At 40.1% G+C, this 26,282-nt stretch overlaps 2 protein-coding genes across 21 annotated transcripts in view; both read left to right on the forward strand.

Annotated features, from left to right (window-relative positions):
• ppfia1 (PTPRF interacting protein alpha 1) overlaps nucleotides 1–3,403 on the forward strand; it is a 52,062-nt gene extending 48,659 nt beyond the window's left edge. For 11 of the 18 annotated variants that reach the window (XM_028582782.1, XM_028583366.1, XM_028583618.1 and 8 more), the window contains 2 exons: nucleotides 60–228; nucleotides 1,701–3,403. In XM_028582782.1, coding sequence (XP_028438583.1) covers nucleotides 60–228; nucleotides 1,701–1,762 — 231 coding nt within the window. In that variant the 3' untranslated portion in view covers nucleotides 1,763–3,403. Of the gene's footprint in view, nucleotides 1–59; nucleotides 229–460; nucleotides 526–1,491; nucleotides 1,653–1,678 lie in introns of those variants that run through there. The other 7 variants (XM_028582957.1, XM_028583279.1, XM_028583909.1 and 4 more) reach the window with 3 other exon arrangements.
• Nucleotides 3,404–5,291: 1,888 nt separating this feature from the next.
• Nucleotides 5,292–26,282, forward strand: part of cttn (cortactin) — a 28,235-nt gene continuing 7,244 nt past the window's right edge. The window contains exons 1-10 of one of the 3 annotated variants that reach the window (XM_028575050.1): nucleotides 5,292–5,424; nucleotides 8,693–8,793; nucleotides 8,922–8,995; nucleotides 10,178–10,307; nucleotides 12,377–12,487; nucleotides 13,799–13,853; nucleotides 16,750–16,860; nucleotides 17,686–17,796; nucleotides 21,001–21,111; nucleotides 25,017–25,127. In XM_028575050.1, coding sequence (XP_028430851.1) covers nucleotides 8,710–8,793; nucleotides 8,922–8,995; nucleotides 10,178–10,307; nucleotides 12,377–12,487; nucleotides 13,799–13,853; nucleotides 16,750–16,860; nucleotides 17,686–17,796; nucleotides 21,001–21,111; nucleotides 25,017–25,127 — 898 coding nt within the window. In that variant the 5' untranslated portion in view covers nucleotides 5,292–5,424; nucleotides 8,693–8,709. The remainder of the gene's footprint in view (nucleotides 5,425–8,692; nucleotides 8,794–8,921; nucleotides 8,996–10,177; nucleotides 10,308–12,376; nucleotides 12,488–13,798; nucleotides 13,854–16,749; nucleotides 16,861–17,685; nucleotides 17,797–21,000; nucleotides 21,112–25,016; nucleotides 25,128–26,282) is intronic. The other 2 variants (XM_028575057.1, XM_028575064.1) reach the window with 2 other exon arrangements.

Genomic DNA, 26,282 nt, shown 5'->3' on the forward strand with positions numbered 1-26,282 from the left:
CCATCTCATTTACCTCTCCATCTCTCCACCCTCCTCTTTCACGACCACCTTTCTTTTAGGATGACGATAAGAACTTCCGCCGAGCCCCTTCATGGAGAAAGAAGTTCAGGCCCAAAGACATGAGGGGGATGTCCTTGGGTGCGTCCGACACCCTGCCCGCCAACTTCCGAGTGACCGGCAGCAGCGCGGCATCTCCCTCCACGCAGCCAAAGAGGAGCCCGATGGACGGTAAGCAGAGGGAAGAGTGTCAGAAGTGTGCGCATGTGTACGTATGTAATAGTGCTCTGTCATTTCTGCTACTTACTCAAGTAGAACATCTACGAAGGGCGCTGAATCAGCTCCGACTCCTCATGTACTCTTATTTCTTCTTGAATGGCTTTGCTGCTGTGCTGGTTGTTTATTATGCTGTGACTAACGGCATGTCTTTGCATGTGATTTTACATGCAACATGGAAACACAGGAAGTCAGTCTATACAGAGGCTGGACACTGCCACAGTCAGGACCTACTCTTGTTAACATACAACGGTAAGATCACACACATCAACATTGAAATAATACAAGCTAGGGCTGGACGATGTGACCTAAAATTAAATCGATCAAAAATATGATAAACTATTAAAAGGTAGGATCTTTTTTTTTTTTTTTTTTAATGAAAGCGTGCATATCTTAAACTTTGTGATTTTTAAAATATCTGAAATACACACACACACAGATGAACTATTCATGGTTATTTGTTGAATATTTCGAACAATTAAACTCAAAGCACACATTGCTTGAAATAAAGAAGCCTTGTGGAAAAAGTTACATTTTAATTTTACTGAGCAAGTTCCAAAAAAAAAAAAAGAATAGAAAATAACAAGATGATGAATGATGGATTTTTTTTAAATATTGCCATTCATATCCAGGAAAAGTTAACAAGACTTTCACCCGGGAAATGGGCGTTGGTAATCATCCTCAACATTGGCATGGCTGTCACGTTTTGTCAGCTAAACTTAAATGTACGGCCACTGAAACGCCCGGGACCTCACGGTGGTCACACGCTCACAGTCACCTTTTGTCAGCTATACTTACTAAAGCGGAAAAGCCAAAATGTGTCCAAATGACTGACACTTTTTAGTCTTTGGTACAAGCTGCTCCTGCTGCTCCAGCAAAAGCGGATTTGGACACGCCCTTAGATCGTTAAAATTATTGACATATATATATATAAGGTTAAAATAGGGCCCTCTGTGTTTGAGTTGTCCTCCATACTGCTTCTATGCTGCAGACTAGACCGGGCGGAGTCACGTGACCATATTGCCGTATTGTGTTTTTAAACACACACACAGTGGGGAAAGTATTTGCAGGATTTAAAAATAAAATAAAAACGAAATAAACCGACGTGGGTTTTGATTACTTTTGGATGAATCGTCCAGCCCTGATAGAAGCACGTGTACACTCAAAACATACAGTACGGCTATTACCTCACTGCAGAACTGCTCCTCTCTTTTCCAGGCAGAAAGCAGCTTTCTCGTGCTGGAGTTCTCTGCTCTAATAACGCATGTCGTACGCCTCTCCTCTCTTTCCCTTTGTTCCCCCCCCATCCATCCATCCATCCATCCATCCATCCATCCATCCATCCCTGGCTTCTGTCCTGCTTCTCCTCTCGGGTCCGTTCATCTCTCTCTCTTCCCCTTCTCAGTTTATCCTCATTATTTCTATAGGTAACCGCTGGTCAGAAGATGAAGGGGAGTTCCCTGCGTTCAAGACCAGGATGATGAACTGAAATGACTCGCAAGGACACTAAAAAGATTTTTTTTTTGTGTGTTGTCATCACAGAGAAAGACCTTACTCACCAGTATCCCTAGTGGAAACCTTTTAGATTTATCTACAGTTGTTATTGTATTTATGTAAACCCATGGGACATATAATTGATTTTGGAATTACTATGTAATCCTTCTTTTTTTTTTGCCTCAATCCCCTTAATCAACCCACTTTTTAAAAGAAACGTTTCTCCACTGTGCCCGTATTAAGCTCAGCTCTCAGATGTATGTAACTGAAGGTTTCAATTGTCTGGAGTTTGTATATTTCTACCAACAGACATTTTATCTAATCTTTTTTATAATCCTGATTCTATTGACCAGATGTATGTTTTGTTTTTTTTCTTTTCTTTTTTCTTCTTTGATTTAAATTCTAATCATTGAATTTATGCGTAAGTGACTTTGACATGTGATAACTTAATTCATATCCTTTGCCCTTTTTAACTGTTGTAATTTTTGTAGCTTCTTGCCTGTGATTTTGTGTAAATGCAGCTCTTAGGTCAATGGATGTGTGAATATCAGACAAATTGCTGGAGTTGTCGGACTGTTTCACAAACTGCTCAACACTGTGAGTCATCCATCACCGTTAAAAATAACTGCTGGCAAGCCAGGTGATGTTGACAACAGATATCATGTGAAACACGCATTATAGTTTCCTTTTTCTCTTCTTTTAATTTTCCATATCTGCAAAACCAAAATAAAAACTCTTGAATTTAAGAATTTAAAGCCATATAACCGTAATGGGGGAAAAAATAAAAATAAAAACAAGAGGGCTTATTTCAGATGCAAGTGAAAACAGAATTCCAGGTTGTCTCTAGTTCACCTTGCATGCGGAAACTTCTCCACTCATCCCCACCCTACCACACCCAGCTCGCCCCCTTTCACAAAAATGAACACCCACCCACCCACCCACCCCTCTCCCCTCCACTCACACCTCTGGAGAAACACACAGGCTCACTCGTACAGGAGGACTTGAAACGTACGGACGAGTCCGACGTGTGGAAACTCCTTCCATGGACCAAGTTCACTGAGGCCTCAGTCGATCCCCGCTGTGACTAGATAACCCCTCAAGGCGGTGCGATCCACCACCCACAAACCTTTTTTAAAAACACTTTGTACGAAGATTTCATATCAAGCCTTATTGTTTTCTTAACTCCTCTCTGTCGTCTGTTCTTATTTATTATTACTCGCCCCCCACGTTACGTTGTGTTTCGTCAGTTTTACGTTCAGAGCTGAAGCCCCAGTGTACTGTAGCTCCTCATGTCTAAGTGTGTCTCGTCTACGCTCCCAACACGGGTTCCACCGTTAGCTTTCATGGCAAATGAGAAGGAACCGAAGAGTTTTAGTTCACCCTACATGTAGTTAAGGCTTAAAGTAGAAATGCATTTGTTTCTGTTTGCAATTTAGTCATTTTATGCACAATGCAAATCATGTCGCTGTTTTATTCCTGCTCTTTCCATTGAGTCTTTTGATCTTGTAACAATGATGTACAGTCTGAGTACTTATAAACTATTTTTATCACAATATTATTTATTGCTTACTTTCAATAAAATACTGAAACTCATTTTCCACTGCAGATAAAAAGACTAAAGCTCGTCTTCTGAGAATATCTTGCCTCTTACCTGTCCTACTTTTGGTTTCCTGTTTGCTTTCTCGGATAGCCCACTTTAATTTTTTGGGTGTGACTGAATCCCATGTTATGTCCGTCATAGACTTGAGAAATGTGGCATTAGGCAGCGTCTAATCTTATTGTCTGTTGCCATGATGAGTTCTGTTAGAACAGTCAGGAATGCTTTATATTATGGGTCTGTATTTTTTGAATAATTTACCAAAAGGTTCCTGGAAATGACTAATTTGGTGTTAATTATAAGGAAAATGGAGACATTGGTCAGTCAATTCAGTTCAAATAAAGTGTCCAGTTAATTGCTAGTAGAACTAGAGTTTTAACTAACCCTAACCCAAGAATGTATTTGCTAATTATTTCACACAAATGTCTAATAAGATTAAATGATGAATTGATGACCTTTTATATACAAAAGGTGACATAACATTCTGCAAAAACACTTTTCTGGGCTTGCCATTATTCAACACCATAACGCAGGAACAGAAGGAGACAAGTTTGGGTGGATACGGAATTGGTGACGGCAATCTTGAAACTAGTGATTGTTTAGATCTGTGTGAATCATCCACGTCCAGCCAAAAATACACTTCATACCTTTTATTAAATTCCTTTAAAGTCTTCACTACATATACTGCAACTTAACAGGTTGGCAGAGGCATTTAACCCCCAGGCGGTAATTCCAGTTGTATACATTTGTATCAAGGTCTCTTAATACAGCCGTGGTATCAAGGGGGATTTTATGTTTTTGACACCGATCAACTGAAAAAGACCCACTTCATGTCAAAGTGTGAAAAAGTATCTCTACAAAGTGGTCTAATTTAATTACAAATAAAAGTGAGCATGCACTGCTGCCTGGCTGACAAAAAAAATGTGCAGTTGTATAAACTTTGGCTCAGATTTTCTTTTAAATACAATGTATTGGCCAGGTTTGCATAAACAAACAAGGAATTTGACTGGTTAATCTTTGCTCTCAAACTACAACACTCACTTAACATGTAAATAATAAAAACAGAAAGGACAGTAAGAAATATATATTTAAAAGAAATACTGTGAGTATACAGTATAACAATACAATATAATTTATAAATGTACAAGAAATATACAATAATTGAAGAGAGGGAAGGAATAGTGCAATATCAGTCTAGTCTGAGATTTAAGATTTAAATGTAAATATAGCCTAGTGCAAGGCAGTTCAGTGCAATGGTCATATATTAATAATGTAATTGTAAGATTAAAAGTTGTGAAACTGAATTACATATACTGTATTAATCAGATTTAATTTAGCTCTGTTACAGGTCAATAAACAATTAGACAAAATGTATACAACGAAAACATGCAACACAGAATATCATACTTTATCAGCTACGCTGAAATGATAAACTCCTGTATTTATTATTTACATCTCTGTCCCTGGTGTTTTTACAGTCCAATAACGAGAGATGGAGAACCACTGAGACTGGCTTTCCAAATCTGATCAGAAGTAAATATTGAAAACTAAACTAAATAGGCAGCAACATTTTTGTTGTGTTGTAATGTTAATCAATTTAGCAGAAACTATACTGATTAAAGGAGAAATCAAATAAATTTTGTGACATCAAAATCCAAAAATGGGGCGCCTGGTGAGCTCATCTGGTAGAGCAGATGCCCATTCATAAAGTTTATTCCTCGACGCAGCGGCCGCGGGTTCGACTCCGGTCTGCGGCCCTTTGCTGCATGTAATTCCCCCTCTCTCTCCCCCTTCAAGTCCAAGCTGTCTTATACAAATGAAGGCCTAAAATGCCCCCAAAAAATATCTTTATAAATAAATAAATAATAAAATCCAAAAATGTACATCCCCGCCCATTTGTGACGTCAGCCCTGGCAAAGAACGGGATACTGGGAGAGCCGGAAGAACATTACTGTTTCTCCATCAACGCTTCAGGTGTGAACGGACTAGCTACATCCACCAGGGGGATTTCTTTTAAAGAATAGTTTAGACTCTGGTCGGAGCTCCCTGTGCCGTAGACGGTGAGTATTAACACTTTAGAAGGAGGATATTAAAATATCTAACGTTACCTGTGAAAACCTCACGGAGCTAATTCCAGTTGGCTTGGTAACGTTAGCTTTAGCCAGCTAGCTAGCTAAACTAAGGGGAAATCTGGAACAGGAAATACCACAGACACACACACAGCTACCACCAGTAACGTTATCCCGGTTTTGGAGCTAAATTAAACACATTTGACTGCTGCTCTTCACTTAACGTTGAATCCCTATGTGTCGACATAACCATTAACGAGGTGTTTCCAAATCCTGTCTGATGGTTAACGTTATAGCTAACCGTTAAAAAAAAAAAAAAAAAAAGCCCATACGCAGACAAATGTGTCAGTGTTCCCACTGAGCCGATGTGTGCAGGGCAAAAACACCACACGAATGCTTAATTAACTGCGTTTAAATAAGGTTAAACATACGTACATCCGTGGGAATGATAGTATTTGTTTTATGTGACCTGACCCACTTTGGTTGAAGCTAACTAACCGAGATTAACTTAAGCTATGGTAACGTTAAACGAGCTAACTTGTGTCCCTACCACACGGGAAAAAAAGACGTTAATGCGTCAGTCTAACGCAACGTTAATTCTACCAGCTACCCTCAGTTATCCAGACTTTATTTACACCTCACAGTCAACACCTTCTTGCTCTTTTCTTCACCAGGCCTGGTCAAAAAGACTAAACATGTTTGCTTTTGGGTGTGGCTGTGTTGTGGGAGATACCCCTGTCATGTAGCTAGAGTAGCTGCCACACAGAAAGTTGGGACTCCCCAGGCTGCTTCCTGGTCTGGGGACGTTTCCCCCTCCCCTGGTTCTCCCTCCGGAGGTGAATGGAGCCACGTCTCCTGCAGCCTCTTGATTCAACACAGATGCTGATTGCCCACATTGTGCTGAGTCAGTTATTGGGATTTAGTACAGAAAGCTTTGGTTCCAGTTAGATGCCTGGTCACTTGAGATCACCCAGAACCAGACAAACTAACACACACTTATTATAGGGGTGCATGATATATCGACTCAGTATTGTTATCGCGATATCACGATGTGTCAATATTATATCGAAAGTGTCGCGATAACTATGCAATATTTTGTTTGTTTTGTGCAGCGATGCGTCCCGTCCGTTGGCTGTGTGGCTTGGTTGTGTTTGATTTTAGAGCTTGAAACGCTGTAACGATCATGTTTCATCGGCCAGTTACCGTGCCACTCGCACATGTTACTACGCGACAGACCCTATGGAGCGTACCACGTGACGTCTGTACATATTTCGACAGAGTGACAGTGTAAGTGAAGAAGCGAATAGAGGCAAAAAAAAACAGAAAGAAAAGAAAGGGCCTAAAAAGAGAGCGAAGGGAGTGTGTGGGGCAAAAGAAAGAACACAAAAGTAAGAAAATGACTGTTGCTCAGGGAGAAGACGAAATAACAGAGGTTGAAGAGGAAACTTTAGCGGTCAAAAGTAATCCCATCCCGCATCTATTTCTCACCGGTAGCTATCCCGCAACTTTATAAACAGAGTCTGGAGTCTGAAATATTGAATCTTTTTCATCCACGACCATATTCATAATTGATATCGCAATAGTCATAATCGATATCGCAATATCACATTGTGTCAATATCGTGCAGCCCTAACTTATTCATCATGTAGCTCTGCAGCTTATCATTTACAATGCAGGTAAGGCAGCAGTAGGTTGGCTTTATAAAGCACATTTTCAGTAAGCGGTAGAGCTGCAACCCGGAACCTGTTTTCCCATGTTTTTGTGTTCTAAGTGACTGACGGGAACAGCTATTCTTGAAACTGGTCCGGTATTAAGCAAGAAACAAGCTTCAATGTTGTAACGTTAATGGGCAATTGCGCACCTTCAATTTCCGTCCTCTAAAAGTTCTGTTTTTGCCGCTGACAGGCTCAGATTATTATTCTAAGTGTATGACAGCATTATGGAAAGGATCCCTACAGAGATAGACCTTTTTATTAAATGGTAAAATCCTTTTGTTTAACGTGTAACGATTTTTTCCCGAAATCACTATCTCCAAAACAGATTAATCGATTTATAAAAATAGGTGGCGATTAATTTACTAGTTGACAACAAATCCATTAATCTTTGCAGCTCTGTTATAAACCAACCATTATATTATATAGACAGACAGGAAGCCAATGTAAAGACCTCCGAACTGGAGTGATGTGATCCACTTTCTAGGTCTTTCTGAATCCGCTTCAGCTGTCTTATCGACTCTTTTAGGTTCGGTGAGATAACATGATTTGGCAAATATGAGCTGGTGGAGATTCAGTGTCTTGCTCTAAGGCATTTCATCGTGAAAAATGGTCTATAATAAGACATTACTCACACAATAATAATAATAATAATACATAATGTTAAAACATGATAAAACAGCAAGAGAGGCAATGAAAAAGACAAAACCATGACGGAACAAGAGACAAATGTGACACTGGTTTAAACAATAAATATAGCCTTCTGTATATTGAGTAAATTAAACCGGAAATCATTCCCCCTGTTCATATTCGCTGTAGGATTAGTAGAATAATTAGTCCAGTCAATTGACAGAAAATTACTTTGCAACTATGTTATTAGTTGACTAATTGTTCAAGAAATTTTCAAGCAAAGATGCCAAACATTCCCTACTTTCAGCTTCTCAAATGTGAGAACTTTTCTCTGTGTAATGTCATTGTGAATGAAATATATTTGGGTTTAGGACTGTTGGTTGAACAGAACGATACTCTTAAGACATCACCGTGGTCTCTGAGAGGTTCTGATGGAACTTTTTTTCTCTACTTTCTGACATTTTGGAGAAGACTAATCAGCTCTGTAAATAGTTGCAGCCCCAAATGTAAGAACACAATCTTCAGTCCTTGCCAGCATTTAGTGCTGTAGTTCAGCTGAAGCTAATATGAGGTGGAGTTTGCCAAAATCAGGGTGGAATCCTCCAGAGTTTCCTAAATCCTCACATTTGAGAAGCTGGAACCAGAGAATGGTGTTAGTTTTCGATTGATAAATGACTTAAATGAATAATAACTTTATAATAAAATAGAAAAATTGTTATTGTCTACATTTGACAAATTAATAATCAACAACTTTTCCAGCTCTATTTGAAAAATCTCAATCTTTGGGATACAAAACTGTAGTCCAAACATAAGGTCCCACGGCTTCTGTTAGCTTCGGAAAAAAATCTAAGACACGCACTTTGAATCTGGTCTCTCTGTCGGTATGATGAACTTATGATTTATTTTCTGTTTTTCAGTGTGTGTTGCAGTAAAGATGTGGAAGGCAGCAGCAGGACAGTCCGTCAACGTGGCTGTAAATGAAGAAGGGGACGACTGGGAGACTGACCCCGACTTTGAGGTAGCTTCCTCCCTCCATTTCCCCGTTTAGTTCTCCTCACTCCACACATGCTTCACTCTTCTCACCACCATTTTTTTTTCATGCCCTTGCCAACGAACCTTTTTTGTTTAATTTTTCTGGATTTCTAGAATGACGTGTCGGAGACAGAGCAGCGCTGGGGGGCCAAGACGGTGGAGGGCTCAGGACATCAGGAGCACATAGAGTGAGGAAGCAAATCATTCGTCCTTAGGTATTAAATGCATGCCCCCGGACTTCTGCTGTATGAGGGTTTGGGTGGAGCCCCGGATGTTGACAACATTTGACCCCGCCCAAACCTTCATACAGCAGAAGTCTGGGGGCATGCTTACCAGTGGAGATTTTTTTTTTTTACCCCATATATGGCAGCATTTCAGTACTTTTCAAGCCTTTTGATAAGACAATGCCTAAAAGTCTCATTTGGGGAAAAGCATCCTCCTGTAGAGCCAACATCCTGATTTGTATCAAATCCTTCTATCCAACTGTTTTCATCATTTTGAAGCCAGGACACAACACATGTTTAGGATGACTCATTTTCACTCCTGCCCCCTAAAAAGAGGCAAACATTGTCTTATGTTCCTTTTTATTGAGGAACAACATAGGTAGGAATTTGGCATGAACAGCATTACTAATCTTGAAACCTATTTTTGTTATACTATGCTGGAGTAGAGTTCACAGAAAAAATGTTTAGCTGATAAATCTGCTACATTTGAGTCAAATTGCCATGATTATCCGGGCTGCTCTAATTGCAAATCGAGGATCCTCAACAGTGCCAAGTAAATGTGGCCTTAAATTAGGGCTGGGCAATATGTCGATATTATAAATCGATATCGATATATGAGGCTAGATATCGTCTTAAATTTTAGATATCGTAATATCTTGATTATGACATAAGTGTTGTCTTTTCCTAGTTTTAAAGGCTGCATTACAGTAGAGTGATGTACTTTTCTGAACACACTAGACTGTTCTAGCTGTTCTATTATTTGCCTTTACCCACATAGTTATTATATCAACATAACTGATGACTATTTATCCAAAATGTCATTGTGTGCGTATTTTGTGAAAGCACCAATTGTCAACCCTACAATATCGCCGCAATATTGATATCGTGGTATATGGTCAAATATATCGGGATATTTGATTTTCTCCATATCGCCCAGCTCTACCTTAAATACTCTGAATTGAATATTAGGCCAACATGAGAACATTCACTCCATTATATTAGATTTCTTGACAAACCTAAAAGATCGTTTGATAAAACATTCGGCGCTGGAGCCCCGGAAGTCAGCCTCGCCTGCTCCGCCCCTGATTAAATGCAATGTTACAAGCCCCAGAATGTGTCTCCTAACTCTTTCCTTCTGTGGCGTAGTATCCACAAGCTGCGCGACACTGTGTCGACGGAGCACACCAGCTTGAGGAAGAAGGAGTTGGACAAAATGCCCAAGGCCTCGCATGGATATGGAGGAAAATTTGGAGTGCAGCAGGATCGCATGGACAAGGTAAGAGGGACCACAAGACTTAAGCTCACAGGTGAAGCTGGAACGGACATGTTTTTTTTGATTTCACGTACACATTTTTCCCTTTGAAAAGAGCCGTGTCCCAGATTTATCGCTGCGTTGCAGGATAAAGTGGTGACTGCGCAAAAGTGATATTGAAGTTGACCAAACAATCCCACCCAAAGGTCCATTTAGTAGCTGTTCTGGAGCTTTCATCAGCAGACGAATCTCAATCTGCTACTAAATGGCCCTTTTTAGGAGCAATTTGTTTTGTCAATTTGTTTCCAAGGTAAAGAACTCTAAAATGTTTAAAGGTTTTGCATGTTAGATTTTTACTTACTTACTAAGATCACAACAATAGTTATGAGTCATTTACGCATCATTTACACCTGGCAATAAAATGTGTCTCCAGTGTCCACTTTGAGATCCGATCCCTCTGTCCAGCTCAAACAACTGAACGTCGAGCTCTTCTTTACCGTCTCCTCCGGCAACAGCTGTCGGTTGCTTGTCGGTTGCACACGACCGGGCGCATAGACGATGTTACTGAGGTCCGCCATTTGAAATGTAGTTTTTGATGTGGACCATCCACCCTACCTCTCACGGCAGCTGGATTCTTGTGATATAAAGAGATCACATGAGAATTGCAGGCTCACAGAAAGTGCCTGCCCACTTAGACCTGAAAAGAACCCATTTTCTCAACCAGCCTGAGCTTCAAAATCAAAGTATTTTACCATATTCTGATATCGTTGTCAATCAGGAAATCATTTTGCAGTGAGTCTCTAGGTCATCATCGTCACCGGTTCAGTTTAAGCAAATGTGGTCTCGCATTGCCAGACCTTCCTCCACAGCGCTGTGGAGGAGGGTCTGGCTAGTCTACACAGCATTACGTCATGGGAGAAAAACGTGCTCTGGTTTATTGGCATTTCTTTAAACCAATCGCAATTGTCTTGGGCGGTGCTAAGAGCCGGACGGAGCTTCTGCAAAATAGCCTCGCGAAGGAACTTGTTTCGGTGGAACATGTGTACGTTTAAAAGTAGTTTTAGTCGTGCGACAGAAAACTCAGCTTGGACAGATAGTCTAGCTAGCTGTCTGGATTTACCCTGCAGAGATCGGAGGAGCAGTTAACCATAGTCCTCACAAATCAGCCGGAGGTTAGAACACCAACACAAAGACAGAGGAAGGGGACGTCCGGCCAAAATGAGAGACATTAGGCAGAATTTCTGGCGGTACCGGAACTATCCAGGAAGTGTGTGTGTGTGTGTGTGTGTGTGTGTGTGTGTGTGTGTGTGTGTGTGCGCTGTAGCTCACATTGTTGACTGTTACTCGATCTCTGGATCAATGAAGTGTGTAGCGGTGCATCACCACAGTGGAGGTGGTGCCACCAACACAAACCACAGGTCAATCCGTACAATGATTTTTGCCCTAATGTACCTTTTTTCACTTTATTCTGAATATGTTGCCTGTGTGCAGCTGCACTACAGTTCAAGAAGTGTAAGTTGAAAATAGCTAGACACAGTCTAGCTCGCACAGTTTTTCTTTGAAGGTTGAAACTACTTTTGTAGTTGTAGCCCTTCCTGCAGCTAAAGCTAGATCCTGGTTTGTATTACAGACAAATCTACCATTTTGTAGCTTTTCATATTTCCAAAGAGGACTTTTAATAAAAACCTAAGAAGCCCATTTAATTGCCACCAATTTAAAAACGAGCTCAGAGTCCTTTGAGCCTCTGCAGCCGTTTCTCAAATGTTCATCTCAGCCTGTGTGTTTGTGTGAACAGGCCAAGTCAGTTGTGGCCATTTCACACTCGATAATCTTTCCTGGCAAGCATCTCTGGCCGTCCTCACCGTTTCTCTCTTTCTCTCTCTGGGCTGTGTGGTCACTGCAGCATGAATGTGATGACCGAGCACTGTTTACACCACACTGTGTGCATCTGTGATGAGTCAGATGTCACCACTTCAAACCGCTGGCGGCAGTTTCCAGCTGTACTGCTCTTTTCATGACCCCTCCCCTCCCTCAAATGTTCCCTTATTGTCCTCGTTTTTGAAATTGTGTCTTTTTTTTATGTTTCTTCACAGTCTGCTGTGGGTCATGACTACCAGAGCAAGTTGTCCAAGCACTGCTCCCAGACGGATACCTCCAAGGGCTTTGGAGGGAAGTTTGGAGTGCAGGCTGACCGCGTTGACCAGGTATTTCCTGTGGCTGACAACATCTCCTTGATTTCAAACATGATTTTTGAATATTTGTAAAATGGCAGGCTTCCTCTTAAGGAAACAAAACAAGGTGAACTTTATTATCCCACAAGGGGAAATTCATGTGTTCGTTCATTACGCGCCCTCATCACAACATATTCTCTAAAAACATAGACACCACAGGCAAACCGGTAAACATAAAGATAGATAATACTGCAGAAATGACAATGACAATCCAACATCTGACGTTGACAAAACCTAAAAATATCTAATAAATAAAAAACACACCTGGGCTAACACAGTGCCAGGAAATGTTCTAATCGGTAGTGTATCGTTTTACGGTGAACCCGGTTTAAGGTTTTATTAGTTTTCTGGATCACAGCAACAGTTAATTACAGTATTCCATAACATAATTTGATGTACTGAGACTGAGTGTAGAGCTGTAACAATTCCGAATTTAGCTGCACAATTAATTGTCTCAGCTTTATTTGTAAAAAAAAGTTGACAATTATGTAATAATAGAGTGCCTTCTGTCGAAAGCCCACTTTTAGATTTAAAATCAAAAGTAATTGCACTGTTAGGCTGCGTTCACATACAGTCAGGCGGTTGTCAGACGGTCCGGCGAAAGCGCAGGTCTTAGTTAGGTTGTTCGCTCAAGCTGCGGAGGTGGGGACCCCCCACCCCAACCTGACATCATGCTGCAGTGGCCGGTCATGTAACCTGCGATCAGACTTGTCAGTCCATTTTGAGGATCCTGTACAGGAAACGGGAAACATCACTGCCTCTATCGCTGCAACAAAAAAGTTAAAAAAACACCAAACACAGGCACTGAACTGCCTGGGAGTCTGTGTAACAGCTGAAGCACAGCCGCGTCGTCTCTTTTCTTTTCTCTCTTTCTCCGTGAAATGAAGCTGCCTTCAAGTGCAGACGTCGAGATCTATAAACGATCTTCAGGAAAACCCTAATTGTGAAAAATGAAGTCTACTTGTGCTACATTGGGGGGTTAAATAACACAACAGGATGCCACACAAATGGGCCATTTCAGTGACACGCCCACCGCCGCACAAGCCTGCGGCGAATAGCCAGATGGCTTTCTTTGGTCTGTACGCGCCCTTATGCACCACAGTGTTGTTGAACACTTTGCTAAAAGTAGAACTAGTTCTGCAATGCATTTAATATAAAAACTGATATTTTTGTCTGTCATTGTTACATTGTGTTTTATTCAAACTCACCTTGCAGTTTATTATTGGGGTGGGGGGGTGTAAGTAGTCAGTTGAATAATTGTTTCTTCTTCCTCTCTTATTCCAGTCAGCTGTTGGGTTTGAGTATGCCGGGAAGACGGAGAAACATGCTTCGCAGATAGGTGATGTCTCAACTTATCTTTTTGCACGTCTACTTCAGCTCCAGATCACCTGTAGTTTAGTTTGACAGACTTCTCCAAATAGATCCCTGTATCTGATCTGAGCCTTTGCTTATTACTTTTTATCAGCCGGTTAGGTTTTGCTAACAGCATTAGTTTTCTAGATTGCCTGTGGGAGACAGTTTCCAGCCACTAACACAGTCTGATGAGCATCTGGCTGATGGCCAGCTGTACCACGTGTACTCCTGTTGTGCTGATTAGAAGCTGCTTGATCTCTGCTTTTGTACAGACAGACCAAAATATGTCCATGGTGTTGTTTTCTATTTGTCTTACTGGTATATTATAAGTTACATTGCATTTTGTAAGTATTCTGAGAGTGACATTTTTTATTTCCGTGGCTCTGTACTTCAGCACAAGTTGCTTTAAAGGTATTGTGAGGGTTTCAACAAACATATTAGGTAAACCATGTCAAATTGAAGCCCTTTTTATCTCTTTGGGAGGATGTAAATGGAGCTCAACAGTCACCGCCCATTTTTGAAGGGCTCTGGTTCCGTAAGATTTTCCCCGTTCAATATCTCCATTGGCATTTCATTAAATGCTTATTTAAAGAGTTTTAAGCCTGGAACCGAGCCAACTGGCTACAAGAGGGGCCGTGACCATAAAACATTTGATGCGGCGCAAAAGAACAACTTGAAAAAAAGCAAAAAAAAAGGCAAAGGTACATAAACAATTCATAGACTTTAGTATTAGCAGCTCGCTCCAGCTGTTCGCGGGTGCGGTAAACATTTTCATGGTAATCTCGAGCCCCATCAATCATTGGCGCTGTTACTCTTAGGATTGTGGGTAGTGTAGTACTTCTCCATGACATCGCAAATAAAACATGTTTTTTCTTAAAACAAGGTTGATTTCATACAGACTTGTGGCTTTTACAGAGCAGAAACTTTCATTTCACTAATCTGGTAGCTTGTGGTCGGTCTCCCTTGGATTGTTTAGACATTCAACCCTCATGTTGTCCTCGGGTCACATTTGAACCGCTTAACGTTTTTTTATATCAGAAATATGGGACGTCAAAATAAGTGCCAAAATTATTGAATAAAAACGTAAAAACGTAGGAAAAATTGAAAAAAACGTTGGGGAAAAGTGACAAAAAAAGCAGTTAAAACGTTGAAAAAGACCACAAAAACATTAGAAGGGACAACAAAAGTAATTATTTTTTTTCATGGTCTATGATATGGAGAAAACCAGATATCACGATATTCTTGACCAAATACCTCGATATTGATACTGCGGCGATGTTCTAGGGTTGACTATTGGTACTTTAACAAAATATCACACTTAGATTTTAGATAAATATCCTCATCAGTAAAGTGGACATAATGTCTAAGTGGTGAAAAGTAAAATAATAGAACAGCTAGAAGAGTCTGGTAAGTTCAGAAAAGTACATCACTTTACTGTAATGCAGCCTTGAAAACCAGGAAAAGACAACACTTATGTCATATCACGATATTCAAAATCTAAGTCGATATCTAGTCTCTTATCATGATATCAATATAATATTTATATATTGCCTAGCCCTAGTCATCAGGAAGACAACACAAGGGTTAAAGGACTTTGAGACATCCTTGTGGAGAAAACGAATGGGACTTGTACTTCCGGAACCACACTGTTGAGCTCCATCGATCAGATAAAGACGTAAACCCAAGATTAAAGCTTAAGCCTTTAATAAGTCACTGGGACGTTTGAGGTTCAATGTGCTGGAATAGAGCCAAAACAAAACTACTCATAAAGCTACTTTGCACTGCACTGTGTACAGCGTTACAGTGACCCCAGTGCCCTGGGAGTCCCCTCTGGCTTCTTAGCTTTTAGTATTTTAAGGCTGCATTCCCCATGACCCCATACTGTTATCACCTTGTGTTGCATTTATCCCCTGCACAGACGTGCAGAACATCTGCCCAATTCCAACAGTTCCTCAGTAGTGTCACTGACTACTGTTTACATGCACATAGTATTTCGGCGAGACAATATTCCGACTAAGCTGTTTATATGGCTAATGAAAGTGAAAAGTGAAAAAAGATATTTTTTTTTCTTTTTCAAAGTTTTCCAGTGGTGGAGGACTTGTTTGACTGTGCAAACATGGCCTCCCTCTTTCATACCTTCAACCAGCTTCTTGAAAATGTCGTCGGTGCCACGTTTGCGCATATCCAAAAACCTCTTGATATCCGATTCTTTCATAATGTTTAAAAGTAGTTGCGTTTCTCATTTCTTTTTGGCATGCATCTCACCGCAGCCCTGCAAACTGTTGGCTGGTTCGTTTGTGTCCAACAACCGTGGCAACGCAGAGAGCCGTAAACAGGCAAGAGGCCGTAAACTGTCGCTAACTGCTGTAAAAGCACTGATTGAGACACAGATTCTGAATGTGTTGCATACATGTCCAAGAAATGCTTCTAAAACCTGAATAATACCGGCATATCCCACAAGTCTTAATCGGAAAATGCAAAATTCGGGAAAAAAAGGCCTTACTCCAAATATCTAAACGGAATATGCTGTTTACATGAACTGTATCTAATTCGGAATATTGTCATTTTTAGAATAATTGTGGAATATTAGTGTGCATGTAAACGTACTCACGGTTTAAGAACAGTTTTCACTACGTGCAGGCCAACACATCAGTCTAAGTCTCCTTCAAGGAAGTGGATTTTAAAAACATGACGTGATGTGTGATTGAATTGAATGAAAGCAGCGAATATGTCTGAAGTGTTTCTGTCTTAGCACCGGCCACTGCCGGTAAATGTTAATGAGGAATTTGGAATTGGGCTGCTTCGTGACCACTGCTTCCATGCTGCTTCACGCTGACCTTTGACCCTTGCCCCCCTCCCCCCTCCCTTGCTTTGCTGTGTAGACTACACCACTGGGTTTGGGGGGCGATACGGCGTGCAGGCAGATCGTGTCGACGAGAGCGCAGTGGGCTTCGATTACCAGGGCAAAACCGAGAAACATGATTCCCAGAAAGGTTTGTGTAGATTTCCTGCCGTGCGGCCTTCCCATTAACCCGGAGAGGTGTGGAGAACATATGGCTGAGGGATACACACTAACGCACACACGCAAACAACTTGGCCGAACTCCGTGAGCACAGCTCCACGTTGGTCCTGACAAATCGTGTTATTTTGCATTTCTTCCTCTTCCTCCATTCCTCAGCCTTTGCTTGCTTATATAATGTTACAAACAAAGGCTTTGTTTTTCCTTTTTAGCTTTCTCAGTTGCATGTGTGATGTGATGTTTGCTTTTCCCAAGTGCTAAATAATACATGATTCTTATTATGGCGTTTTAAGATATGGCACACAGTACACCTGCCTAAGAGGACTTAAGAACATGGGAGTCTAATGGACGTAGGTGGCCATTTCCTTTCTGAAATGCTGTCTTCTTTAATGTGTTCCTCGTCTCAGATTTCAGGTGATTGGCACATACACTACCAGCACCCTCTCGTCTGTTGCTGGTCTGTGGCCTGGGTATGACCCAGCTGGTTTTCCGGGGGGATTGGGATATTTTAATTTGGTATACTTTTTCCTTTTAAACATGCCCCTGTCGGTTTTTCAACCAGTTCACCTAGTCTTTCGCTTCTTAAAATGGCAGATACACAACTGAAATATGCTCCTTGTTTATGTGTTGTATGTAAAATTGACACTTTGACACGAAAAACATATTGCCATGATATCTATTATCTATCTAACTATTTGCTGCTGAAAGACTTGTGTGCAATGCTCCACCTCTTCCTGTCTTAACTTTGGATGTATCTCCCCTGTCTCCCCCTCCTCTGATCTGCTCTGGCCACCGGCAGATTACACCAAGGGCTTTGGCGGCAAGTTTGGTGTTGAGACTGACAAGGTGGACAAGAGTGCTATGGGCTTTGAGTACCAGGGCAAAACTGAGAGGCACGAGTCACAAAAAGGTTAGTATCCTCACAATAATTGTTAGTAAAAATGAATACATTTTAGATTTGGTCAAACTAGAGAACATCCATCATCATGCCAGTGTGATAATAATAATAGACAGTAAACAGTTGGCCCTCTGTTTTCATGTAGTAATATTCCCATATAGTATATAATGTCTGTTTATTGAGGTTAGGGCTGCAACTAACGGTTATTTTCATCAAAGATTAACCTGTCGATTTTGTTTTTTTGATTAAACGATTAGTTGTTTGACGTCCTCAAATGTCTTGTTTTGTCCACAACTCAAAGATATTCAGTTTACTGTTACAGAGGAGAGAAGAAACTAGAACATATTCACATTTAACAAGCTGACATCAGAGAATCTTAACTTTTGTTTTACTTAAAGAAAATTATCAAAATAGTTGGCGATTAATATAACAGTTGACAACTAATCGATTCATATTTGCAGCTCTCATTGAGCTATAGTCTTTCTGTGATTAAAAACAACGTACTGACCAAAAGTTATCAGCATTTGCTTGCAGTTTGTTTTGATCAGTGTGTTTTCAGTAAGTTTAAGTATCCCGAGGGCCTGAATGAGTCCCACCCTCATGTCTGTCCCGACTTGTCTGGACTGTCGGTTGCAACACAGCAGAGCAGCTTTTCCTGTAGCTGCCTGTCTGACACACCTGTGCAGTCTTTACTGCCTCGTTCCAGATACGGGCTGGTGTCGGAAGGTGACCTCAAGTATTTCCCACAATGCACCGGGCTGTGTTTGCATATGTGGCGCAGGCTGATAACTGGGTCATGGGCTCTGATAACAGGGCCAGCCATTTCAATGCACCGGTTTTAAAACAGCTTGTGCAAAAGGCTTTTAGTTTCGCTACACATGAACTGCTTGAAATGTGTTTCTGAACATTTGCATCATGCAGCTGCTCCACTGACATGATTTACTTAAAGTGGCACAATGAAAATAGAATAATATGATAGTTGTTTGATGATATTTATCCTAATAAGCATCACTTACTGTACATCAGAGACGTGTTCCAGTTTAAGTTTACAACCTTACACGTTTTTTTTCACGTTAAATTTTTACTCTTTGCCTTTTGGACAATCAGTGTTTTTCATCAGTGAATATTCCCCCGCAAAAAAACAATTTATATTTAGTGTTGTTTAAATCAACTAAATAGGCCTGTAATGATTATTACATAATTGTCTGATTGTCTTTTTTTTTTTTTTTTTTTAAACATAATTGCCGTTTGTTTAACCGCCGTTAATTGCTAACGTTAGCCAAGGTCTTTAAGGTGCTCTAAGAAATGTATTTCACATACAGAAAACATCTCCTCACTATCTGCTAGCTGCCTGTCCCCTGAACACACTGTAAAAAAACGCGGTCTCTGAAGACAGCCCAGGCTCCACAAACTACAACTAAAACAAGCTGTGCCAACCTGCCCCACCAAACATAACAAACTGTGTTCCAGCGTTCCAGCCAATAACCGACAAGAAGGATTTGGGGGTGGGGGTTGGTGGGTCAGTGCACGGAAGGGAGGGAGAGGGGACAGGATAAGGAGGAGGGAGGGGCGAGCTAGCCGTCGTTTTGTTTGAAAATACTTTGAACGTCAACAAGAAGTGACGTCACCCAACATCGCTGAGAGCACCTTTTAAGGCGTATGACTGGTAATTAGGGCTGGTCCGAATACCATTTTTTGAGCTTTGAAGCTTCGGTAGTAATGAGCATCGAATATTCGAAGCTTTGGAATATATTATTATCTCTAATAAAGGCAGGAATCTCTGTGTCGGTCTGTTTGCATTTTGATTATTTTGAGAACCTTTCATCCAAACGACTTCACAAGGGAGTGCAGTGTCGTATTTGGTACAATATAGACAGACAGGCCAGACGCGTTCAGAATTAATAAACTTTTAACATCTCAAGGATCACCGTCCCGTCAACGAGACACTTTGTGACTGGGGCGTGGCTGTAACCTCGATAAAACTTCCACTCATGAGCGTTTTTATAACTTTAAAGCATTAAATCTTTAAAATATAAAGCCATGTACACAACTGTTACAAAGTAACAGAAAATAAAACAATTCAGCCGTAATCTGCGCAGCCGAGAGTGCATGCATACCTGTTTTCGTTGTCCTTTAAGCAACAAAGTGGTATTTTGACCAAAACTTGATTTTCATAAATCCCCAAGAGTCCAAGGAAATGTAATATCCAAGCTTTATATTCCAAAACGATCTCTTCGCCTCCCAATGTTGAAGTTTCTGGCCAAATCACAACGGAAAAACGGGAAACAGTTCTCCATTTCCGCACTTGTTATCGTCGCTAGCTTCTCTGCCCAGCTCGCTAAATGCTCGAAGTGGGCGTCATCGTGTACCCACCATATACAGTATCTTCTTCTTCTTCTTTGAAGTTTATTGGTGGTTGGCAAACCAACTTAAATGTGCATAACCGCCACCAACTGGACTGGAGTGTGAACGAGAAATAAATGCAGAAAAATAAATAAACCAAAATAAAAAAATAAAAAAAAACGAATATTCGAATGTCAAATTTTCAAATCAAATACCAACCCACCGAACGAATATTCGGGTCCAGCCCTACTGGTAATTGTTGATATTGTTTAGATATTCCAAATTGTAATTATATAAGTGATTATTGGAAGACTATATATATATATATATATATATATATATATATATATATATATATATATATATATATATATATATATATATATATATATATATTTGTTATTATTTCAATTGTTAGTTGTTGGCACTTGACCCTACACACGTTCATAGCAACAAAAATGACGACGGGGGATACAGGATACAGAAAAAATGTTTTATGATAATAAAGAGCCGTTGTTTTTGTTTCTATATTGTTAATTGCAATTATTTCTGAGACTTGTGAGAATTGCGCAGCAACATTTGGAATTGTTACAGCTCTAACTGTAAGGAATCTACATATAGCACTTATACTAATTAAATATCACATGCTGTTGGTCTTTATAACATTCTTTGTAGATGTATTCAAATTTATGGCTATGATATTCTATGACATTTTTCCTGTATACGTTTTCTTTTTTACTTCTTAAAATTGTTATACATACTGTTCCATGTCTGACACAGGTAATTCAGATGACAAAATGAGGTTTCAGAAACATGTTTGAGTGTTGATGTCTGCTTCTCTGTGTGTGTTGTGTGTGTTATGTGTTTCTGCAGACTATGTGAAGGGCTTTGGGGGCAAGTTTGGCGTGCAGACTGATAGACAGGACGCATCGGCGCTGGGATGGGACCACCAGGAGAAACTACAGCTTCACGAGTCCCAGAAAGGTACTGGTTCTGATTTGGTTTCTATGGGTTTTAGGAGACCTGCAAAGTTCCAGCAGGAACCATCAGAAAGTAAAAACAGCTAAAGGGATCCTACTGCCAATCAGTGTTTTCGCCTATGGGATGTCCATACCATCATAAATATTGTATGCTTTAAAACTGCAAAGACTAATCCAATAATTGTCAACTACTAAATTCTTCACAAACTATTTTGATGAATCAATTTATTAGTTTGAGTCCCTTTTTTAAGAACGAAAGTTAAAAAATAAATGATTCAAGCTTGTTTGAGGTGAATATGTTCTAGTTTCTTCTCTCTTCTGTGACAGTAAACTGAAAATCTTTGAGTCCATTTTCTGACATTTTATAGACCAAACAACTAATCCATTAATCGAGAAAATAATCGACAATGAAAACACTCGTTATTTGCAGCCCTAGTATCCTTAGTGTCTACTGCAAATCTTTCCATTTATCAGACTAATCATGCCAAATGAATTATGGGCCAAACTAGCTGGTTTAAAGGTGCAGTAAGTAAGACTTATAAAACTAACTTTCTGTCATATTTGCTGAAACTGACCCTGTGTTCCAGTAGAACTACATGGACCACCTACAGCCTGGAGTGCAATTTGCAAAAATCCACCGCTCCCTGTTCAGATGCACCAATCAGGGCCAGGGGGTGGGGGGGGTCTAACTGCGTGTCAATCACTGCTCATGTACACAAATTAATTCTCCCTTGTGGGGGGAGGGGCTTAGGAGACTGTTTTGGGCTTCAGCAGATCGGGTGGGAGGGACTGAGAAGTTGTCGATGTTCACATTTTTGGGCTAAGTCCTGGATCTTCACAATCCTACCTACGGCACCTTTAATGTTCACTACCAGCTAAACTCTCATCATCTTCAGCTGAAGCTTGTCAGCTGTTATACTATACTCGATATAGGTTTGATAAACAAGTTTATTGTAAATATATCACATTTGTGATGTATAAGAAGTGGCTGATGGATGATAGAATCTATTATAAATGATACCCAAATGGATATTTTTTTTTTGTTGCATTTTTAAAGGTTTTTTGTTCTTCTTTTTTTTTTTTTAAAACAAGTCTGCTCAGTACGTCTTTATATTTACTTTTGTTGAAAATCTTCCGACAGCTGTTACTGTTTTCTGCACACAGTAAGCTGATAGGCACACATGCTTCTCTTGTTCAAATTGTTGCACATCGAACCCTTGATTTGACTCTTTCTAGAACTTTCAACAGGGAAAATATCGACCAAACTTCAGACTTTACAAGTTGTCTGCTTTGAGTTTAGCACACGATTTGTATTCACTGTGAAACCTTTTCCTCCTCCTCAGCTCTACACTTTCAGCTCTGATGTGGTTTTACTGTGGATTTGGATGTGGTCTTTCAAAAGTTAACAACTTCCTCAATCTGCGGGTAAAAAAAAAAAAAAAAAAAGGCTCGGATAGAGGAAGTGAAACCACAGCTCAGATTTATATTTGCATGTCAGGCCTTTAGCTGGTGCTAACTTTCAGAGCAATTTATAATAAGTGCAGTAGTAAAATAAAGTTACCGGTATGTTGCATGCTTACCAACATCAGAAGCATCTTAAAAGCCTTTTATTCTCTTTCTAGATGAGCAGATTAGACATTGCAAAAGCTGAGAAAAGCCTCTTTCAGAAGGCCGAACATTGTGGCCTGCATAGATCTGCAACTTTCTAACTTTCCGAAACTCATAATCTGAGAGTTAAGGCCACATTATGCAGCAACTGACCAATCACTTCACAAACTCTTGTCTCCGCATTTGTACTTCTGCAACTCGCAGCAATGGACGCATTGTCGTTTCAGAGAAGAGACGAGATGAAAGAAACTGAAATTGTGATTGAGTATTGAACCTTGTCCGGGGCAGATATTAGCCGATGAGCCAAAGTCTCTCTTTACCCTCATTCTGTGTATTTTGAATACAATTCTGTGGGTGTAAAACACACAACTAAATGCACTTTTATATTTTTGAAGCCTATTTATTTACCAGTTACTTCTTCCAATGTATAGCCCCACAAGCTATAGCTGTGTTTCCAATAACACATTTTTATGCACATTTTTGGAGTATCAGTAAAAGCTGTATGGAAAACATTTTTACACTCTCAAAGTGGTTTTTGGCTCCTAAAAAACAGTCGATGCACTAAATGGGACATGGCAACACATTTGCCGAATAGGTTCTGACGTAGCAATCATTTAACTCACATGACTGATCAGCTGTTTCCGCTGTTGGCAGACAGCATGAAACATGGCCGACACTAGCTGTGATTAAAGACCCCTCTCCAGTTTTTTTTCTACTTCTAATCTGTTTACTAGCAAATTACATCCATGCGTAACCTATAACGCCAACTTCTGACCAAACTACGCTGTAGCTGAGTTTATTCGCTCCAAACCAGTTGATTGAAACGTGTCTAATTCACATTTCTTCGCTTAAAATTTGCTTGACATTTGAATGGAAACACAGTAATTGATGACAAGCATCTGGCCCCACTAAGGAAGGTGTGTGCACTCTATAAAAATATGCACAACTTGCCATTTTTAGCCTTTTTTTGTTTTTTTTTTTTTTTTTTAAGATTATGTTTTGGGACTTTTCCCTTTTATTTGATAGTGACAGTGGATAGACAGGAAAGGGGGGAGATAGGGAATGACACGTAGCAAAGGGCCGCAGGTCGGACTCAAACCCGAGCTGCTGCAAAGGACTGCCCTACATGGGGCACACGCTCTTACTGGCTGAGCTAGAGGTCGCCCCTTTATTAATTTTTTTAGTACCAGCCTTCTACTTGAATGTGAATACTTATCATTCCCAGGTGATGTCAAGCAGCAAACAGTTTCATGTACATATCCTACAATACAAGCAGAAAGAAATAGCTAGATGTTTGTTTTTAAAGTATTAAGTTTAGATTCTAGTTTTTAGTCTTTATTGTATAAAGACTCGCCCCACTTAGGAAGGTAACTGCTCTAAAAATAGTACAACTTCAGTTTTTCAGCATGGTAGACATTGTGTCAGCCGACCTTGTTTTGAAAGACCACATATCCGCAGAAAAGCACCCAGCGCGCTAAATGCCACAACCATTTTTCTCTCCTGAGAGCGGCCACGTAAAGAATCGAGCCAGAAATAGAAAGCAGGTACAGAAGAGAAGAGAAGAGAAAGATGGAGGAGGGAATTTTTCTGCACAGACCTGACGGCAGCAGACTTTCACACCGTGATCATTTTTAGACCTTTGCAGTGATTTTAATCACAGGGATTTGTCATCAACATTATGTGAAATAGAATGAAGATCTTATTGGCTTTCCTTTGAGTTTCCTCTTTATGTCACTGAGCATTTCTACGTGTGAACTGATGCCCGCTAACCTGCCAGAGTTGGGTATCGTTCAAAAAATTTAGATATCAATTCCGTGACTTTCATACCGGTTCCTAAACTATGCTCTTTTCGATATCAATCTTAAATATTAAACAAAAAGAACTCGCAACTTTACACATTAGGGCACAACTCTTTTTATTTATTTTTCAGCTCCTACTACTTGAGCTCTCTGTGTAACTTGAGTTGTTCCTCTGACGTGTAACACTTAACAGCCAATCACAAACATCATTAGATCTTGGTAGAAGCATGCTGCGTGCTTATTGGCTCACTGACTCTAAAGAGATTTACTCCATAGGTATTAAAATTGGGTATTGAATGTCAAGGCATTTTTTGATACTCTATACTTTAGAGGCAATTCGGTCGTTGTCTAAAAAGTATTGAATTTGGTACCCAGTCCTAATACCTGCCCGGTGGTTCATTGCCTCTATATGTTTGTCTATTTATACGTCTATATATGTGAGTGTTTGTAATGTGTGTTGGTGTTTGTCTGTCCATATATGTGTGTGTGTGTTATGTTGCAGACTATAAGCGTGGGTTTGGAGGGCAGTATGGGGTAGAGAAGGAGAAGCAGGACCAGTGTGCCCTGGGCTATGAGCACAAGGAGAGCCTGGCTAAGCACGAGTCTCAGAAAGGCACAGATACTCCCCGAACACTCCACACCCACAACCCTCAACCCCACCTCAAAAAACAACAAAAAAAACCCCTCTTCCTAGCTTGTTACTCCTTCTTTGGCACCGTCCTCTCATCCCCAGTAACAGCTGTTTTCTTTTAAGTGACAGAAACGCCTTCCTTTCCTCACAGATAACGCCTTCCTTTCCTCACAGATAACTTTTTGTTGCTATTTTTGTTTTATTTATCCTTTAACACCCGCACTGAATAAAATAGTTTGTGCAGATCATTACCTACTAAAGACACCCTTCATTTTGGGCCAGGTGATGTTAATCAGTATGCAGTTTAAAATAAATATCCCACAACAGGTTGTCATCCAGGTCATAATTAAAGGATAAATCCGGCGCAAAATGAACCTAGGGGTTAATAACACATGGGTACCGAGTCGACCGTTCTCTGGGATATGTTTTCATGCTAATTGAATGTGACCAGTTTTAGCACAAACCGCTTATTAGCTTAGAATGCTAGTCGTTGGGGCAGATGGTAAAGTAAAAAGAAATCTCTATTTCTACACCACTAACAAGGCTCAAAATAGCACCACACTTTCACGGTAGCATAATGAGGGTCCCTACATCTAAACCGAAGCATTGACAACTTTGTAAGTGTACAGACAGTTTATTAAAAAGAATAGTTTATAAAGACTGTACCGTTCACGTATACAGGCGGGCGCCATCTTTGGAAAACAGTCAGGATCAGTCAAACCAGTAACCAGTAACATAGCTCAATCATGGCAATCGTCGTTAGACTGATCGTGACAAAATTGGATTGAATATAAAAGGCCCCACTAAAAAAAAATGACTGTTAGATTTTAAAGTGCAGTTTTCTACTGATATTTTCTTTCAACTAATGCAAAAAAATCTCTTGAGTGTCTTTTGCAATATGTCTCAGTTAGAGCTGGAACAATTCCAAATGTTACTGTACCATTGTCTCGGAAATAATTGCGATGAACAATACAATTGTCTCTTTTTAGTCAATTTTAAAAACATGCATTTATTTTTTTAAACAAATTAAAGTTTTGAATGAATCCCAGGATACATCTTGTAGTTATATCTGCCATGGGACCCAGATAATGTAGTAATACAAATGTAGTAATACAAACACAAAGCCTATGAAGAAAA

The sequence above is a fragment of the Perca flavescens genome, chromosome 1 (assembly GCF_004354835.1).
Source record: "Perca flavescens isolate YP-PL-M2 chromosome 1, PFLA_1.0, whole genome shotgun sequence".
Taxonomy (NCBI): Eukaryota; Metazoa; Chordata; class Actinopteri; order Perciformes; family Percidae; genus Perca; species Perca flavescens.